At 41.9% G+C, this 20,977-nt stretch overlaps 1 protein-coding gene across 2 annotated transcripts in view; it reads left to right on the top strand.

Moving 5' to 3' along the window:
* The window catches only part of arid2 (AT-rich interactive domain 2), a 172,334-nt gene that overhangs the window by 113,369 nt on the left and 37,988 nt on the right, over nucleotides 1-20,977 (top strand). For both annotated transcript variants that reach the window (XM_068050387.1, XM_068050388.1), the window contains 4 exons: nucleotides 3,842-3,938; nucleotides 4,018-4,227; nucleotides 11,545-11,715; nucleotides 17,928-18,000. In XM_068050387.1, the coding sequence (XP_067906488.1) occupies nucleotides 3,842-3,938; nucleotides 4,018-4,227; nucleotides 11,545-11,715; nucleotides 17,928-18,000 (551 nt within the window). The remainder of the gene's footprint in view (nucleotides 1-3,841; nucleotides 3,939-4,017; nucleotides 4,228-11,544; nucleotides 11,716-17,927; nucleotides 18,001-20,977) is intronic.

The raw sequence follows: 20,977 nt of genomic DNA, 5'->3' as shown, positions 1-20,977 counted from the left end.
TTGCAGTGGCAGACATTTAAGGGGATATTTCAGAATACACAGAATAGATACGTTCCAACGAGAAAGGAAAATTCCAAGGGGGAGGCCTCACTATAAAGTTAAAGATTGTATCAAACTTAAAGAAAAAGCATATAATTGTGCAAAGATGGATGGCAGGTCAGAAGATTGGATAGAATATAAATAGCAGCAAAAAGTGACTATAAAAGATTGATGAGGGAAAAATTAGAGTACAAGAGAAAGTTAGCTAGAAATATAAAAACCGATAGTAAGAGTTTCTATAGATATTTTTACGAAAGTTAAAGTGAGCGTTGGTCCTAGAGAAAGTGAGTCTGGGAAATTAATGAGGGAAAACAAGGAGATGGCAGATGAATTGAACAGGTATTTTGCATCAGTCTTCACTTTAGACGATACAAGTAGCATCTCAGAAATAGCTGTAAATCAGGAAATGGAAGGGAGGGAGGAACTCAAGAAAATTATAATCACCAGCGAAGTGGTACTGAACAAATTGTTGGAGCTACGGCTGACAAGTGCCCGAGTCCTGATGGGCTTCATCCTAGGGTCTCAAAAGAAGTGGCTAGTGAGATAGTTGATGCATTGGTTTGAATTTTCCAAAGTTCCCTAGATTCGGGAAGGGTTTAGGTTGGAAAATAGCAAATGTAACTCCTTGATTCAAAAAGGGAAGAAAACGGAAAGCAGGAAACTGCAGGCCAGTTAGCTTAACATCTGTCTCGGAAAATGTTAGAAGCTATTATTAAAGGCATTATAGCAGGGCACTTAGAAAAATTCAGGGTAATCAGGCAGAGTCAACATGGTTTTGTGAAAGGGAAATCATGTTTAACTAATTTACTGGAGTTCTTTGAACAAGTAACATGTGCTGTGGATGAAGGGGAACCGGTGGATGTACTGTACTTAGATTTCCAGAAGGCATTTGATAAGTGCCCCATCAAAGGTTATTGTGGAAAATAGAAGCCCATGGTGTAGGGGTAACATTGGCATGGATAGAATATTGGCTAGCTAACAGGAAACAGAGTAGGCATAAATGGGTCATTTTATGGTTGACAAGATGTAATGAATGGTGTGCTGCAGGGATCAGTGCTGGACCCTCAACTTTTTACAGTTTATATAAATGACTTGGATGAAGGGACCGAAGATATGGTTGCTAAGTTTGCTGATGACACAAAGATAGGTAGGAAAGTAAGTTGTCAAGAGGACATAAGGAGGCTACAGAGGGATATAGATAGGTTAAGTAAGTGGGCAAAGATTTGGCAAATGGAGTATAATGTGGGAAGATGTGAAATTGTCCATTTTGGCAGGAAGAATAAAAAAAGAAGCATATTATCGAGATGCAGAGGGATCTGGGTGTCCTAGTGCATGAATTGCAAAAGGTTAGTATGCAGGTTCAGCAAGCAATTAGGAAAGCTAATACAACGTTATTGTTTATTGCGAGGGGAATTGAATACAAAAGTAGGGAGGTTATGCTTCAGTTATACAGGGCATTGAGACCATATCTGGAATGCTGTGTACAGTATTTGGGTTTCTTATATAAGGAAGGATGTAAATGCATTGGAAGCAGTTCAGAGAAGGTTTACTAGACTAATACCTGGAATGAGCGGGTTGTTTTATGAGTAAAGGTTTGACAGACGAGGCTTGTATCCGCTGGAATTTAGAAGAGTAAGAGGCAACTTGATTGAAACATACAAGATCCTGAGGGGCCTTGATAGGGTGAATGTGGAAAGGATGTTTCCCCTTGTGGGAGAATCTAGAACTAGGGGTCACGGTTTAAAAAGAAGAGGTCGCCCATTTAAGACAGAGATGAGAAATTTTTTCTCTGAGGGACGTGAGTCTTTGGAACTCTCTTCCTCAAAAGGCAGTGGAAGCAGAGTCTTTGAATATTTTTAAGGCAGAGGTAGATAGATTCTTGATAAGCAAGGGGGTGAAAGGTTATTGGGGGTGTCGAGGTTACAATCAGGTCAACCATGATCTTATTGAATGGCGGAGCAGATTTGAGGGGCTGAGTGGCCTACTCCTCCTCATTCGTATGTAACAACCTACAAGCAGAAGTGTTTCCCATCCTGTTTTCTTAAAAGATAATATATTGTGAATGCTAAAGCTGTAATCTAATGGTTCAGATTTTGCTGTAGTAGGGCAACTAGTGGCAACTTCAGTTAGTTAGACTTGTGCGTTTAGGTTTTTAAATCTTTTGTGTGGCAATTTTCTGAATGCGTGAGCTGATAACAGCACAGCATGAGAGAGCATGCTGAATGAATAGGGCAAGCAACTGTGCATGTCCTTAACCAATCAAATTGAAGGGTTGTAAAATTAACAGCCCAAAGACTGAAAAAGAAGTGTAAATTAGAATAGGGGAATTCATTTTCAATAAAAGCAAAATATCGCAGATGCTGGAAATCTGAAATAAAAACAAAGTGCTGGAAATACTCAGGTCAGGCAGCATCTGTGGAGAGAGAAGCAGAATTAACATTTCAGGTCGGTAACCTTTCATCAAAACTCGCAAAGGTTAAAAAGTATTAGGTTTTAAGCAAGTGAAGGGGGTGGTTTGGTGGGGAAGAGAACAAAAGGGAAAGTGTGTGATAGGATAGAGGGCAGGAGAAATTAAATAACAAAGACATCATGGGACAAAGGCAAAGAGAGTGTTAATGCTTGTGGTGAAAGACAAAGCGTCAGTCCAAAGAGAGTGTTAATGGCAGAATAATGAGCATCTCTGTCCAAAAAGAAGCACCTGATTAAAAAATAAAAATAGAAAAATAGAAAAAAAGGCTAGTCATGCTCGGAAATTGTTGAACTCAGGTTGAGTCCTCAAGGCTGTAGAATGCCTAATCGAAAGGTGAGGTGCTGCTCCTCGAGCTTGCATTGATGTTCACTGGACCACTGCAGCAGGCCAAGGACAGAAATGTGGGCATGAGAGTAGGGTGGGTGTGTTGAAATTGCAAGCAACCAGAAGCTCGGGGGTCATGCTTTCGGACTGAGCGGTGTTCCGCAAAGCGGTCACCCAATCTACATTTGCTCTCCCCAGTGTAGAGGTGACCGCATTGTGAGCAGCGAATACCGTCTACTAAATTGAAGGAAGTCTAAGTAAATCGCTGCTTTACCTGGAAGGAGTGTTTGGGGCCTTGGATGGTGAGGGGAGAGGAGGTAAAAGGGCAGGTATTGCACTTCCTGCGATTGCATGGGGAGGTGCTGTGGGAAGGGGATGAGGTGTCGGGGGTAATAGAGGAGCGGACCAGGGTGTCGCAGAGAGAATGATCCCTTCGGAATACTGACGGGAGGGGAAGGAAAGAAAAGATGTGGTTGTTGATGGCATCACGCTGGAGGTGGTGGAGGATGATCCTTTGGATGTGGAGGCTGGTGGGTGGAAAGTGAAGACAAGAGGAGCCGTGATGTGGTTCTGGGAGGGAGGGGAAGGGGTGAGGGCAGAAGTACCGGGAATAGGACAGACATGGCCTAACACATCTTCCCTTCCCCTCCCTCCCATATATTGAATATGCCACGTTTTTTTTTTGTTCCATTATGGTTTTTCTTTTCCTCAAGTCACATCAGACAATTTCTGTCTTGAATCCTTAACAGTTTATAACTAAGAACATTAGTGACTGCTGTGTTTTATTTCTACTATCACCTGTGGCAGCTTTACTTTTTTACTCTAGCTTCACAGTGAATTTGGACATTGTCTGCTACAAATATGTTACATGTGATGGTCCTATAATTTTAGCTTTTTAATTCATTTCTAGCTGTGGTTTTTGTCCACCAGTGCCAGTAAATAGGAGATGTTAATATGACAGCAAGGCATGCAATAATGTGACTTTCCTTTTTGTTTTTATTTTTGCAGCTACAGTTGGATCCTGTTGATTTTAAAAGTACCCATCTAATTTTTCATACTGTAACTAAATGTCTACTTTCCTGTGACAAGTGTTTGAAGATAAGAGGTGAGCAACTATTATAATAATGCCATTGATACTTTCTGGTTTTACACATTTTCATACTTAATTTTGTATAATTCTGTAGGTATGGAAATACTAGGAAACCTGTGTCGAGCTGAAGATAATGCAGACTTGATATGTGAATATGTGGATCAGGAGTCCTACAGGGAGATCATATGTCATCTAAGTTTACCTGATATGCTGCTGGTAATCTCTTCATTAGAGGTGCTGTACATGCTTACTGAACTAGGAGAAGTACCCTGCACAAAGGTAGTTCGCGTGGAAAAAAGTGTGGGTAAGTTTAAAGATTGTTGCAGGTAAAGACGGTAATTTAAATTTTTACACATCCTTCGAATTTGACCTTTCACTGTTCTAGTTCTAAGTATAGCAAAGTCACTTGCAGTGCGTTTATCTGGGCTGAATTAATGAATCAATGTGTTTATGTTGCATCTTCTCCCTGGAGAAAACAACGGTGACATGGTACTACATTATGGAATGGTGTTTGTACTATTCTGGACAGCATGTAAATTAGAAATTAAGAGCCTTGTTCAGAATGTTTAGATGCATTTAATTTGTGGGACATTTTCTTCTCAATTACCTGTGGCCTTCCCACCTCCCATATACCTGAAACCACATTCGTTGCTAACTCAAAAATCTTTTTTGGTTTTAAATTGAGGAGAAAAGAGCCAATCTGAACATGTCATAGCCTTCTAATGTGCATTTAAAAGAAAAAAAAATGCTTCTGTGTCAAGGATACTGAGATCTATGGTATCTTTGGGAGAAAAAGTGTTAGGCTGTGCTGTACCGGGGATAGTAGCATAGAGGTTGTTACTGGGCTAGTAATCCAGAGGCCTGGACTAAAGATCTGGAAATGAGTTCAACTTCCACCACAGCAGCTCGGGAATTTAAACTTAATTTACTATATCTGGAATAAAAAGCAAATATCGGCCATGTGACAATGAAGCTACTGGACTGTTGTAAAAAATCCACCTGGTTCACTGATGTCTCTTAGGGAAGGAAATATGCTGATGTGACCTGACCTGATCTGGCCTACCTGTGACTCCAGGCGCACAGCGGTATGCTTGACTATTAATTGCCTTCTGAAATGGCCTAGCAAGCCATTCCGTTGTATCAAACTGCTATGAAAATGAAATAGAATAAAATCAGGCCACTTGACATCGACCTAAGTACCAGAAAGGACAAAGGCACACCCAGCCCGATCAATGCTGCACTCACATCTGGGGACTTGTACCAAAATTGGGAGAGCTGTCGCACGTACAAGTCAAACAGCCTGACATAATCATACTGTCAGAAACATATCTTTCAGCCAACGTGCCAGTCCTGTATCACCATTCCTGAACATGTCCTGTCCACAGGTGGAAGAGAGCCCTGGGAGCCCTCAACATTGACTCTGGACTCCATGAAGTCTCACGTTATCAGGTCAAACATGGACAAGGAAACCTCCTACTGATTACCACCTACCAGCCTCTCTCAGCTGATGAATCAGTACTCCTCCATGTTAAACACCACTGGGAAGAAACACTGAGGATAGCAAGGTCACCGAATGTACTCTGGGTGGGGGAGGTCAATGTTCATCACCAAGACTGGCTTGGTAGCTCCACTACTGACCAAGCTGGTTGAATCCTGAATGATATAACTGCTAGACTGGGCTTGCAGCAACACGAGAGAAATTCTGACTTGTCTTCGGCCTTAGCAATTGCAGTTCCGTCCACAACATTATTGGTAGGCATGACCACTGCTGGTGCACAGTCATTATGGAGATGAAGACCTGTCTTCACACTGAGGACACCCTCATCGTGTTATGTGGTACTATCACTGTGGTAAATGGAATAGATTCAGAAGTAGCTGCTCAAATTTAGGCATCCATGAGGTGCTATGGGCCATCATCAGCAACAGAATTGTATTCCACCACAATCTGTAACCTCATGGCCTGTCATAACCTCACTCTACCTTTAACACCAGGCCAGGAGACCAACCATGGTTGGTCATCTGTTCCCACTTCAACTCACACCCCATCCTGACGTTTCTTCATTGTTGCTGGATCACAATTCTAGAACTCCGTATCTAACAGCACTGTCACAGTATTTACACCACACGGACGGCAGTGGTTCAAGAAGGTTACTCTCCATCATCTCAAAGACAGTTGCGGATAGGCAATAAATGCTGGCCTTGCCAGTGGTCCCCACATCCCATGAATGAATTTTTAAAAAATTATGTAGATAAATGTGACTAATATTATAGTTGATGAATTGTCATGTTTTACCTAAAATTAATACATTTGAGAACACTTTGTATTTTTCTATGGACTGTTTATAATTTGAATTTCTGAATGAAGCATTGGGCTATAGTATCAATAGATTTAAGTAGACTTTTTCCCATGTCTGTTGTGTTTCAGCCAAGTTATGCACCTTTGAAGAACTAGTTACATTTTTTTTGAAAACCAGTTCACACCACTGATTTTTATTTTGTGCATTACTTATATTCTATAGGCATGTCCAAGTTCCAAGATTTTAATTTAGATATGGGGAATAAGTTGGGAAAGTGGGAAGATTTAGCTGTTGAGGGAAGGAAAAGATCAAGACAAAGTGAAATAACGAGGAATGGGCCCGGAGAGGTGGTCTTAATAGTATAAAGTTTTGAGCATGCCAAGTTTGAAAAATTAATACAAAAACTGGAAGCGAATGGTAGAAAATAGCAGAATAAGGGAAGTGGACCAATTGAGGTCTTGTGCAGGGAGATGAAAGAGAGTCAGTAGTGGTGGGTCTATCCTGAACTCTCTTTTTCAGTGCTTTGCTAAGTCATTTAAAGACTTTTGACTGTGGGGGAGGATTCTTTGTTAATCTCCCCTTTGTTCTCTGGGACACTCCTGCCTGCAGGTATTTGTGCAGACTCCTGCACTCCTCTATGGCACTTTGACTAGGTGAGGCACCACCCTCACGGTTTCTCTGCCCCCAGAAGTCTGTCTTTGACTCTGCAGGTTCCTGTAAATGCTGTTAGTAGCGCTGGTGGGGTGCTTATAGTGTCTGCATTTATGTAGGAGGATGTGGGGTCTGGCGTTATACATTTTTCGGGGTTGGCTGACCGGACAGTAGGGGTTTTCATCTGGGATTCCTTCCAAACTTCCTTTAACCTGCCCTCTTGGTCATTTTTTCCCCTTCCCTGTCTAACCTTTTTCCAGCCTTGTGCCTGCCTGTCCCCTTTTGTTCTCGGCGGGAACCACTTACAGTTCACCGGCCCTCTGCTGGAGGGTCCCCCTAACACCATTACAGGACTTAGGGGTGCAAGTTTCACTGTAGGTTGGGGTTTCCCTTCAACCTGGCACATGTGGGAACTCTTGCAGTACTGCACCAGAGTCTTTGTTGAGTTTTGGCCAGTCAAACTGCTGTCTTATGTGGGCTTTGGTCTTTCGTATACCGGCATGTACAATACTGTAGTCTTGTGGGCCCTCCTTAATATTTCTCTCCGGTACCCCGGGGCACAACTAACTGGTGAATCACTGTCCACTCCTTGCTCTCAAGTCTGTGAGGAGAACTCCTTTTGCTCATCAGTACCTCATTCTTTAAATAATAGCAGTCAGGGACTCCCTCTGCTTCAGACTGGGCAGCCTGTGGTAACTCTCGCTATACTGGGTTGGCTCGCTGAGCCTCAGCTAGGGAAATCCATTTAATTCATTCCCTGGGTCTCCGAACTTTCCAAAGAAGTCTCAGACAGAAAGACCTGTTCATCTGCTTGCAGTGCCAATTCGCTCTCCTCTGGGGGAGCTGGTTTGATCATGGCCTGATCCACTACACATTCAGGGAATCTGCAGGCGTCCGTCTCTCGCCACTGCCCTGTCTCTGAACTCCTGCGGTCTTTCTAACACTCCTGGGGGGGGGGTGGGGGTAGTTACCACCTTCACCCCCGCCATATCATTACCTAGGAGCTGGTCAACCCCGTCCACAGCAAACTAGGGACAATCCCTCTGGTCACCCGTCCCGAAACTAGGTCGCACTCCAAGTGCACCCGGTGTACAGGTACAGGCGTACACTGCCCTCCAATACCTTTCACCACCATTCTGGTGTTCACTGCACTCTCTGGGGGGGGAAAGGTCAGGCCTTTTCCCAGTAAAAGGGATCTAGTGGCCCCTGTGACTCTGAGAATTGTTCTGGGCTTGCTTGCCCCACTCGAGGGGTATGGGGTGACTTTCCCTTCAGACACAAAACCTTGATAACCCTCAGGAATTGTATTAAAATTTTCCTGCACTTGCATGCGTAAGCTTCCTGGGTCTCAGTCTTACTGCAGTTAAAGCCACAGCTTGTTCTGCTGTGCTTTCCATCAGGTTCTGTTCTTCATTGAGTGGGTGTGCCCTGATTAACCCTACCGGTTTTCCCTTTAGTTAAAAGCAGTCAGCTTTTAAATGACCTGCTTTATTACAATGGAAGCATACAGGTCTCCGGGTCTGACTCTTGCTCACAGCACCTTCCTTTTTGGCTAGAGGAGGGTCCCCTGTGCTTCCTGCTTTCCTTTCTCTCCTGGGACTGCTTACCCTGGTCTCGCCTTCCCACCCTTTGTCCTTTTCAGATTTGTTAGGGTGATTAGGAAAGGTTCTCCCCTGAGAAATCGACTTATAAATTAAAACAAACTCATCAGCTCGTACGGCCGCTTCCCGGGCTCTCTGAACCCGCTGTTTCTCTACATGGGTCTTTATGGAGAGTGGGAGAGACTGTTCAAATTCCTCTATCAGAATTACTTCTCTGAGATTCTCATAGCTGAGCTGTACCTTAAGAGCCCTCAACCACCGGTCAAAAGCCAGCTGCTTACTTCTTTCAAACTCCATTTAAATTTGATAGTTTGCTTCTTGCGGGTTCTAAACCTAGGCGATAGGCTTTGGGTACTAATTCATATGCCCCAAGGATAGCATTTTTGGTCAGTTCATAATTTGATGAACTCTCATCTAGCAACAGGGAATAAACCTCATAGGCTTTTCCAGTTAGCTTGCTTTGCAGTAAAAGAGACCAGGTCTCAGCTGGCCATTTTAGCTGCCTTGCCAGTTCCTCAAAAGACACAAAAAATGTTTCTACATCTTCCTCATTGAATTTGGGGATTAGATGAGCTAGTTTTAACAATTCTGTACCCAACCCTGATTTACGCTTCTCCATATTGGCCATGCTTTCACTGGGGTTACTCTGTCACCCCCTAGTTAACTTAAGCCGCTTAAGCTCTCTTCGCATTCTTTCTGGAATATTTTTTTTCTCTCTCTCTCTTTTTCTTCACATTGCTTCTGGAAGGCTCTCTCTTTCTCCCTTTCTCTTTCCTCAAATTCAAGTTTCCTCTGTTCCAATTGTATTTTTGCTGACCATACCCTGTCGGAATCTCCTTCTAACCCTGTTTCTGCTTCAGATTCAAGGGAAAAATGATTGGCCACTAGTCTTAGGAGTTCAGACTTCCTAGCCTTGCCACGTACAGTGATCCCACATTGCTCAGCCATTTTCCTCATCTCCAGAGACAGTACTTTTAACTTATCCCAAGTTGCTTCACCCTAGCTTGGAGAGCTGCTAGCTTCAATTGCAGACATGTTCGTATTCAAGTGCACACAACCACAAGAAAACCTGTATTGAAAACTTGTTCTTTTTTGATTGGGAGCCATTTGGCTTCCCACTCCCAATTTCTCGTTAGTCTGTGGCTCAATTCCGAATGCTAGCACCCAAATTTCTGTTACTACCAGGTGAGAAAGAGGTCTAGGGTTCCCTTTCAGCCTTCACCTGGTCTTACTGTAACAGGGTTTTATTTTTAAACAACGTTTTTATTTTTAGCTCCCTCTTGGTGAATCCTTGTTCACCGCTTTCCAATTATAAGGCAAATAAACCAGCACAAACAGGCTTTCTTTGGCTTAAAGAAAAAAAAGTTGAAATTTATTAAACTTAAACTCCAATTCGGTTAACGCCTACGGATACACAGCGTGCCCACGTTAGCATGCATATGTGATACACACATGCAAATAGAGACAGAAAAGAGCAGAAGAAAAGTAAAGTGGAAAAGTTTGAGGCAATTTCTAAAGAGTTGTTGTTACGGTTCTTCGAGCTCACTGCAGAGTCCTTTATTGTAGGTAGATCTTGCTTTTCGTTGGGGCCCAGTATTCTTCTTAAACCTTGTTCGCTGTAAGAGACTTTTCTCTCTTGGGGTTCATGTGTCTTCAGTGGGTTTTGGAGTTCTGTGAGAAAGAGATGGGAGCAGACAGACAGGCAGGAGGTCTTCTTCAGTCCAGGAGCAAGCTGCTTGTGCAGGCTCTCAGTTCAAACTGTGTGGCAAGTTTAAAAAAAACCCCTGCAACAGCCAGTTAGTCATGTGACCAGCTGGTATAACCATTTCTGGCTTTGTGGATTGTCTTGTCCTAGCAGACCCTGGAATGTCTCCTCTACACACGATACCTGGTGTTCAAAGGTCCATTGTGGGTTAAATTGGAGCAGGGAATAGCCCCTTTGTCCTTTCAAGCACTGTCTGTTAATATGCAAATGTCTTTTTTCCAGCCAAGGTCTGGCAGTCCTCGTAACAGGCTTTCTCCTCTTTCCAGCAACAATTTGAAATTTAATGTCCATGTGGCAAAATTAATATGCCTCATTCTTGGCAGGTGGGGGCCTGCATGACAATAGAGACACAGTGGATCCCCTGTCAGGTGTGCCAGACCTGGTGGTTGTACTTAAGATATTTTCCCAACATGGGAAATTAACCCTACAAAAGAGGAACTTGAGTCTCCTATCACGTCCAAGTGAATAACAGCATTCAGCTGATGAATTTACCACCAAAATTTTAAGCAAGTCCGAATGCCACACAACCTTGCCTTTGGGCAGTTTGTTCACTGAACACTCTTTGAGAAGTTTTTCAAAGAAATCTTTCAGTTATCCAAAGTCAGTTGTTTTCCTGATTTAGCAGCAGAATGCAGGGACTGATGCCTTGAACCTTTTGTATATTTCTGATTTGACCTCATGCAGATCATAGCAGCAATTCTGACTATCATTTTATGAGAAATGTATTTTGGGGGGATATGTAAAGGAGTTGCCTGAATCTTTTGTTTTAAAAAGAACCCAGTAGATCTGAATGGATTTTAAGATCCTTCCCTCTTTCCTTTCCACCGCCCCCCCCACCCCCACCACCACCAACCTGAGTGGCTTTGATAAATCCAAGCACAGCTGCAAGCATTTCATGCCACCTATCAAGGTCTCATTTTTAAATTGAAAATAACATTATTTATTATCCTGTCTCCTTTGTCTTATTATTTTAACATGGCAAGAGTGCATTATCTTTATCAACCAATTTCACGTTAGTTCAAAACATGACCATTTAAAATTGGAAAACATTTGCTAAAATCATATTCCTACTTAGTTTTGGACATAAAAACAGAAAGTGTTGGAAACACACAGCAGGTCTGGCAGCACCTGTGGAGAGAGAAACTGAGTTAATGTTTCAGATCTGTGACCTTTCATCAGAACTAGTTGCTGCCAGACCTGCTGTGTATTTCCAGCACTTTTTATTTTTATGTCTGATTTCCAGCATCTGCAGTATTTTGCTTTTAGTTTTGGACATGTTTGGTAAGCAACTTCCTTTTTCCTATCAGATATGTTAGTGTGTCTTGTGTCGGTGGATATCCAGTCATTTGAGTCTGATACACCTGCTGCAGTGAAACTAATTGAATATCAAAGTTCCAACCACCAAGTAATCTCAGAGATCAGACCACAGGCAATGGAGCACTTGCAACATGTACCAATCCACATCACACCAGCTTCAGGTATGTGACTGGTAGTGATGAGAACATTTCTAAAGCTAGAAATTTAAAATCTGGAACCCTCTTTAAAAAAAAAACCATGTGGATGAATATTTTGTCATTTCATTGGTAATCTTGATTTTTTTGGGTTTCCAAGTTGGAAGGTATTCAGGCATGTATACTGTTTGAGTATCAGGTTTTTGATGATGCCTCCTTATGGCCAAATAATCTGCCAAGTTGCACCTGGTGAATGGCCATTTACAGTCTACTAGCAACTGTAGAACCTGTGTCACAGCTTTCCTTAAGGAGGGGAAAAAATTGGGGGAAGTTTAAAATGCAGTGGTTTGAACTGACTGCTGGTAGTGCTGAGGGCATAGAACTGAAGTAGCTTTTGTGAACATGGTCATAACCCCAGGAATGATACAAAAGTTTATTACCTTCCTGAAGCTGTATGACCCCCATAACCTTATCTTTTTAAACAAAAACTTCTGAAGAATTAACAGATGTTTAAAAAAAAAAGTCAAGCACACTAAAGCTTGTTGATCATAGTGCTTCGCATCAGTTCAGTTAATAAAAGAGATCTTGATGGTGAGATTCCCTTTAAGGACAAATAATGAGGATTAAAATGAATGTTCAAATTTAAGTGCTTCACTGGGGAGAAGAGTCAGATGCAGTTGAAGTCTGGCTACCCGACTAGACCCGACCACGTGTCGGGTTCAGGTCGGGTTAAAATTCCGAGTCCAGCATTCAGGCTCGGGTCAGATCGGGCTGGACACTGCTTCCGGGAGGTCATGGGATCAGGCTTACCCATGATTCCCCACATCTCCAGCTGCAGGAATAGAACAGATGGAGAGTCAGGTTGGGTTGGGTGCGAAAAAAAATTAAAGGGCTCGGATCGGATTTGGGTTGGCTGTGGTTGGTTGGGCCCGGGTTGGGTTTTAATTTTATACCCGAGCCAGGCTTTATGCAGAATCTCCTCTCTCGGCTGTGGTTTTCGCATGAATTAAGTTTGAACTCAACCCTCTTGCTAGTGGTTGCAGACCCACAGCACAACTGCTTTTAGCTTAGCAGAGATTGACAGACCATACTTTGTGTCCAATTGTACTTGATACTGACAGAGGATGCTCTTAAAATAAGTGTTTCATTCTCTGGCACTGATCTGACATGTATGTGGACTGTTTTTATAAGTCACGTCGGTGGATCAGCTAGGAATCCCACTGACCTGTAGTCATCATGGGAGAGCAAATATCTGACTGAATTTATGATATCCTGATGGGTCGAAATCTTCTGTTTTTAAATACTAAATTGGGAAGTACTTTGTACTCATTTATGAGCCTTTCCCTTCACTTAATGAAATCAGAAGAATTTTGCCTGTGTGGCACTTGTAAATTTCGTGTGAACTATTTTGTTTCCATGCCTTTTTATTCAGAAGTTTTCTTTTCAGATTTATATCTTCCACATACAAACACTTGGGTCTCCCTAACTGTATATGTACAACATTGAATAATTTGAAAGTTGCACTTATCCTTTCCCACAGGACCCCCTGCATGGTATGCGTGGTTTCCTCACTATTGGCTTAGATCCTATTGCCCATTTTCTTTTTTCTTTCCTTCTCTGCTCAAGAATTCTGCCTTTCTTTTATAGTTGTAACTTTGTGCTGCTGGATCGTTCCAAGTAGACTTGATCATTTCACTTGTTACAAGCCAAGCAAACAGCAGGATCTTCAAATCATCCCATGTCCTTGCTGGGTTGTTTTGCCTCAGAAGAGCACTTATAGTAATGTTCTGGACGTGTCTGCCATGGGTTCAGCCTAAGGAGATGAAAGTAATGCCTCAGACAAGACATTAAAGATATTCAGTCACTGGCTGGTTTCTGTAGATTTACCTGATAAATATGTCTAAATTTCTTTACACTACTAGCACCTCTTTATCATAAAGTTGTTAGCCGTACAAAGTTAATGGCTGTTGGCCAGAGTTATGTTCACAAAATACCACTGTGATATCAGGCCATCATGGGCAGCAGCTAATAAATGTCATTTGGGAACCTGGTTTATTAAGATTAAGTCCCTAGATGTTCTCTAAACCTGTTTGTCAACCTCCTTTGCAATTTGGAGTTTTAACCTTCCAACAAATCATTTGGCTTCCTCCCAGACCTGTCACTTGGCCTTTATTCCTAACCAACGTGAACATGGTACGGCTGCTGGAAAATGACTGCCATCTTTCTTTGTTCAACAGCAGAGACCAGGCATTTTCTCAGAGAGGAAGGAAAATTTGGAGGGATGTTTTCCCCGGGGCCATGTTCATGCACTTCCTCGTGACTTGGAGAATGGTCTGTGGCGAGGGGAGACCTGAAAAAGTGTAAGGGGAGAAAATGTAAAATTACAACAAAATTTAGAAGCATTGTAGTCTTAAACTGGGCAGTAGGGATTTGTTCACTGTGGTTGTTGTATACTTTGATATTTAGATGTGCACTTCTCTATCCCTGTTGATCTACCTTTTGAAGCTTCCTTGGATGGAAGACCTGTTTTTGAAGGAGAAATGGAAGTTGCCCACTGTAATTTCTGTTCTCCAAAGAATGGTTTTCTGGCACAAACCTATTGATCCGCTCTTGGCAAAATATTTTGATATTGTTGTGGAGGGAGGGGGGGATGGTGTGGTGTGGGTGGTTGGGTAGTGGCAAGGGAAATGGAAATTGCTTTATCAGGTGATCAAGATTTTTTAAAAATTGTCAGCTATGATGGAGCAAGTTGATTTTTTATCTTTGGCAAGCTGAAAAGCAAAGCACTGGACAGTTTACAAGTAACATCATGGTCTATCCCTTCATCTCCAATCTTTTTTTCCTCTGCTTTCTTACTGATTATTTTGTGGCTTGTTTCAGCTTTACCCTCACCACCAACTAGCTACCACAGGTGTATTTTATTCCCTTATAGAATTATTTTCCATTAATTTAATTTTGTTGATGTTCAGAAAGTAGTATTTGGCAAGTAGAAAGCTAATTTTGTGTGGCCCGGAGCAGATAACCTTTTTGAGACCATGAAACCATTGTCTCCCTGTGCCAAATATTAACTGCAGCAGCAAAACATTGCATTTATATTGCACCTTGAATGTAACATAACGCCCTAAGGAGCTTTAAAAGCATTATCAAACAAAAAGTTGACCCCGAGCCGCATAAAATAGTAGGCCGGAAGACCAAGCTTGGTCAAAGAGGTAGGTTTTAAGGAATGCCTTAAAGGAGGAAAAAGAGGCAGAGAAGTTTAGGGAGGAAATTCCAGAGATTAAGGCCTTGCCACCTAAAGCTGTAGCTGTCAATGATACAGTGATTAAAATCAGAACTGCACAAGAGGCCAGAATTGGTGGAGCACAGAGATCTTGGGGTGGAGGAGATCACAGCGTTGTGTGGGACAAGGTCATAGAGGGATTTGAAAACAAGATGAGAATTTTAAAATCGAAGTGTTGCTTAACTGGGAGGCAGTGTAGTTCAGCAAGCACAGGGGAGGTGGGTGAGTGGGACCTGGTGCGAGTTAGGACACAGGCGGTCGAGTTTTGAATGACCTTTGGTTTGTGGAGCCTAGAACGAGGGAGGCCAACCAGAAGTGCATTAGAATAGTCAGGTCTAAAGGTAGCAAAGGCATGGATGACTGTTTCAGCAGCAGATTATCTAAGGCAAGGCTGGAGTTAGGTGATGCTATGAAGCCGGAAATAGGTGGTCTTGGTGATGAGCTAGGAAACTTGTCTCAGGGTCAAATGTAAAACCAAGGTTGCTCATAATTTGGTTCATGCGCAAACAGTTGCCAGGGGAAGGATGGAGTCAGTGTTTAGGAAACGGAGCTTGTAGCAGGGACCAAAGGCAATGGCTTCTGTCTTCCCAATATTCACTTGGAGGAAATTTAATATTCCTCCAGCACTGGATGTCAGACAAACAGTCTGATAATTTATAAACAGTGGAGGGATCGAGAGAGGTGGAGCTGAGGTTGAGCTGGGAAATGTTCCCTCTAATTTCCCTTCATTGTGCACAGCCTGTCTGTTGCCCTGCATGGTCCCTCCAAGATTGCCACTCAGCTGCACATCTAAAAGGGACTGCTTTTGCGCAGAATGTTTATCCGCTGCATATTAAGTTCAGGACAGCTGCGTGGCCACGCATCTGCACAGCTTAGAGGGAACGTTGGAGCTGGGTATTATCAGCATACGTGTGGAAATTGATTTTAGATGATGTTGCTTAGGGGCAGCATGCAGATGAGAAGTAGGAGGGGGCCAAGGATAAATCCTTGGGGAACACTGGAGGTAAAGTTGTGGGAGCAGGAAGACAAGCCATTGCAGGTGATTCTCTGGCTAGGTAGAATGGATCCAAGCGAGTGTAGTTCCAACCAGCCGGACAACAGTGAAGAGGCGTTGGAGCAAAATTTTTGTTGGAGCAAAATTTTGTGGTCAAAGGCTGCAGACAGGTGGAGGAGGGCAAGGAAGGATAGTTCACCTTTGTTACAGTCAACTAGGATGTTATTTGTATCTTTAAGAGCCATTTCGGGGGCAGGGACAGAATCTGATCAGAGGGATTGAAACATGAAGTTCTGGGACAGGAGGTTACAGATTTGAGAGACGACAATGCATTCAAGGACTTTGGCGAAGAAAGGGAGGTTGGAGGTGGGACTGTAATTTGCAAGGGTGGAGTGGTCAAGGGTTGGCTTTTTGAGGAGAGGGATGGTGATGGCAGATTTCATGGAGAGGGGACAGTACCTGAGATGAGAGAACCATTCACAATATCAGCAACATTGGAGCCAGGAAGGGAAGTTGGGCGGTCAGCCGCTTAAGAGGAATAGTGTCTAGAGAGAAAGAGGTGAGTCTCATTGAGATGAGCTGGGAGAGGACATGAGGAGAGAAACTAGAGAAAGATGCAAATTCAGAGCTAGCGCAAGGGCGAACCTTCGAGGATGTTTGGAGGAAGGGAGGGAAGCAGCAGAGGCAACTGAATGGATAGTATTTATCTTTGTAATAAAAAAAAAAGTGCATGAGCTCCTTTCACTGAATGTTGGAGGAAAGGGTGGAGGGGTTGGGGAGAATGGTTTAAGAAGATAGTTTGTGGTGGTGAAGAGAAGCTAGGTGTTACCTTTACCTTCCTGGATATGTTTGAACAGTGAGCAGTTTAACAATGGAGAACAGAACACAGTAATGCTTTATGTGCTCCAGCCAGATTGGCATTGGATCATTCGTTCAGTTGTTTGCCGAAGGCATTCAAATTGGTGTCCCTTAGACTTAACAGCATGAAAACTCTGGGTATGCCAGGGGAACAACTAGGGTGAAAGTGTGATGGTTTTCGCGAGGACATGGGCATCAAAGGTGGTGGAAAGGGTGTGATTTAGCAGAAGTATATCTGCAGAAATATTATGACAAATTGTAGACCAAAGTCTAGATAGTTGGGAATTTAAAAGTGCAGTAGTAAGAGACTTGAGGGAGTTTTTTTTATGGGGCGGACAGAATGAAATGGGGTTGAGAGGGAAAAGGGGAATATGGGTAGATTATGAGGAAATAATCAGAGATTGCCTTATCAGTGATGGTTACAATAAGAGTAACAAAGTCATGTGAGATAATGAGGTCGAGGGGCGGCAGCTGAAAAGAGTAATGACTGACCTGATTACCAGTGCCCTTCTGAGCAGGTTGCAATGGACTGTGTGAGAGCAATCAGAACTGCTTCTGATTTTTTTACATATTGCTTCTGGTCCCTGTATCTCACCTTCTCATACTGGCCAAACGATCTCAGGAACTGAGAACTTTTATCCCACAAGCCTATGGCAGGCATCATCTGCTGGTGCTGAGACACTACATCATCTCAATGAGTAACTTCAAACCCTTTTCCAGAGTTGATGGGAGGGAGCGCCACTTACTATGCAGAAGGTCACGTAATAGCATGTGGGTACATTTGAAAATATCTACCAACATGCATACAATCAGGTAAACCCAAGTGTTTATATGTAAAGTCGTGTTTGGAGAACAGAACTTACAATGAGGACTAATTTCCATTTATTTTGTAGTTTAAAAGTATATGCATAAAATAAATACAAGGGTAAATAACTGTTTCTGAAACAAATGTTCAAATTATTCTTTAAAAGGAAAACAGTCTGTTCCATATGTCTTCATTATATATTATGGTATTCCTCCAATTCCTCCACCTCCCTCCCCACCACCCTCCTCCCTCCCCCACCACCATCATCTCATTGATCTTTTTGTTCTTACTCACTTGCACAGCAGGGAGAGTTGGCTCTGCATTGGTAACCCCACCAGGAATAGAAGTTGACAGTGAAAAGTTTGGCTGCCAGTGGTAAGTATAAATGCTCAAGGCAAATGCAGTATAATTATTACGTATTTTAACTGTCATGATTTGAAACATTTTTTGTCTAAAATTTTTGTACACAATACAGTTGAAATAGGTTGCTTTGGTATTGCCTTTTTGCCAGTAACCTTCGGAATTGCTTGTAAATACTATGCTCTTCAGGAATGCAGGAAGTGCATAGTAGAAATTAAAATACACTATACAAGTTAAACCATAGTTGAGTAGCTGTTTTTATTACGTAACTGTTTAGCTGATCCATATAACGTGAAGAAAAATTAGCCAGCGTATTTGGTAATGGTGTTCACAGTGGCCGAAGGCATGGAAGACTTGATATTATGTATAAAACAATTGCAACACCGGAACTTAATTTTGATTGAATTCAAGGCTCTTAAAAATGTCATCACATAAAGCATATTGGTATTTTCTGTAATGCTATGCAACTTAAATAATCTTGCCTTATAAAATGTTAGCATCACTTTAACCCATGGTGATTTAAATTGTACAATTTTTAAATTATGAATTAAAAAAATATATACAATCACTATGGTTTAGATAAACTATTTAAAGATCTGTAAGGACTATATTTGGATTTGATATCTTTAGGGCTCCACATAGCACTGTTTAGAAAATCTGTCTGCTTTTAGGCAACTTGGGGATTTTTCACAGCAGTTCATCTATTCTGCATAGATTTAGCGTAGTGGAACATATTTTGTTGATGGATTGAAGCCACCAGTTAAGCCAGTAATTAAGACAAATGCAATTAAATGTTATGTAGAATATTTAACCGTAAAATAGTGGGTTTGGAAGAGGTCTTAATACAAAAAATGCGAGACTGGCATCATGCATTATTCTTTCATCTCTGGGATCTTAATCCACTACAGACCAATGGGATGAAAGTGTTTTTTTTATGGACTATAGAGTTCCTATAGGTGAAATACATTCTAGCACTCACAATCTAGTCCAAAAGTGTCCATGGTGTGGCATTATTTTAACATGAAAAGGGACATAGCAACATTTCAGAAAGTACAGAAAAGGTTTGCAAGGATAATATCAGACGTGAACGTGAATAGCTATCAGGAAAGACTGAACAGGTTGGGGCTCTTTTCTCTAGAAAAGTGAAAGCTGAGAGGTGGCCTAATAGAGTTCTTAAAAATTATGAAAGTGTTTCATAGGGTGGACATAGAGAAGCTGTTTCCACTTGTGGGAGCATATAAAACTTGGGGCCATAAAGATAGTCACTAATAAATCCAATAAGGAATTCAGGAGAGACTTATGAGTGCTGAGAACGTGGAACACTCTACCAATAGAGTGGATGAGACGAATAGCATAGCTACATTTAAGGGGAAGCTAGATAAGTCTGTGAGGGAGAAGTGAATAAAGGGATATGTTGATTGGGGGAGATGAAGTGAATAGAATGGGAGGAAGCTCGTAAGGAGCAGAAGCACTGGCCTGTTTTTGTGGTGTAAATTCTATGTAAATTGCCAATCTCGCTAAAGGTTTATGGCCAACTATGACTGGTCTTGGAATGCTACATGCTGATTTTGGATTTTAGAAATGGGAAGGTATTCATTTCCGAGGGCTAAGATCCTTAGCCTTAATGAATACAAAGATTTGTCAAAATTTATTCTTCAAAAAACCCAGACCAACGCAATTCAAATTGTGTTTTTAGTGTAACGATACGTGTAAACTATGCATGCAGTGTTAAGGAGATAGAATGCATTGGTCTTTTGCACACCTTGGGTGAATTTCTTTATCTGGACATGCTTTTTTTCTCTAAACTATCACCAAAGTTTTCTTTCAGATTCACAATTCCTTTCTATTGTCATCGGTGATAACATGTCAAAGATTTAAGTGATCAAGTGGCTTTTAATGGAATTGAAAAGCTGGTCTTTCAGGCCATTCTTTAGCTCATCCAACCCGAATTATTTCTAAAAGTTGCTCCCATCTCCAAAAAGGAAGGATGGAGCCAAAAGGAAGCTGAAAATGTTTGTTTTTCAAGTAAATATGATGTAGAGAAATTAAACTGTTAGAAAAATTACAACAATAAGTTCGAAGGAATGAGAAAGGAGAGAATGGAAATGGATAATGGGATAAGTAGAATTTGTATTTGAATTTTGGTTTCATGGATATTCCTGATGGGTAGGGTTAATGTATTACAGTAATAAAGCAAATCCTGATATTTAAGTAACATTATTACTAATGTTGGTTGCAACATTCCCATTATTGAGCTCAGAATTACAGAATCGTTAAAGTGCAGTAGGAGGCCATTCAGCCCATCGTGTCTGCACTGGCTTTCCTAAAGAACAATTCCCTCAGTTCCATTGCCCTGCCTTCTCCCCATAACCCTGCACATTCTTTCTTTTCATATAACTATCTAATTCCCTTTTGAATACTTCAGTTGAACCGGCCTCCACCACATTCTCAGGCAGTGCAGTTCAGACCTTAACCACTTGCTGAGTGAAAATGTTTTTCCTCATGTCACTTTTGCTTCTCTTATCAAATACTTTAAATCTGTGCCCCTTGTTCTTGATCCTTTCACGAGTGGGAACAGTTTCTCTCTATCTACTCTTTTCAGACCCCTCATTATTTTGAATACCTCTGTCAAATCGCCTCTCAGCCTCTCTTCTCCAAGAAAAACTGTCCTCACTTCTCCAATCTATCTGCACAACTGAAATTCCTTGTCCCTGGAGCCATTTTCGTGAATCTTTTCTGTACTCTCTCTAATGCCCTCACGTCTTTCCTGAAGTGCCCAGAATTGGGCGCAATACTCCAGCTGAGGCCGAACTAGTGTCTTATACAAGTTCAACATAACTTCCTTGCTCTTGTACTCTATGCCCCTATTAATAAAGCCCAGGATACTGTATGCTTTATTAACTGCTCTCTCAACTTGTCCTGCCACCTTCAATGACTTATGCACATTTACACCTAGGTCCTTCTGCTCCTGCATCCCTTTTAGAATTGAACC

The sequence above is a fragment of the Heterodontus francisci genome, chromosome 18, assembly GCF_036365525.1.
Source record: "Heterodontus francisci isolate sHetFra1 chromosome 18, sHetFra1.hap1, whole genome shotgun sequence".
Lineage (NCBI taxonomy): Eukaryota > Metazoa > Chordata > Chondrichthyes > Heterodontiformes > Heterodontidae > Heterodontus > Heterodontus francisci.
Note: the sequence above shows the minus strand (reverse complement) of the source record. Positions and strands in the feature narration are given on the sequence as shown.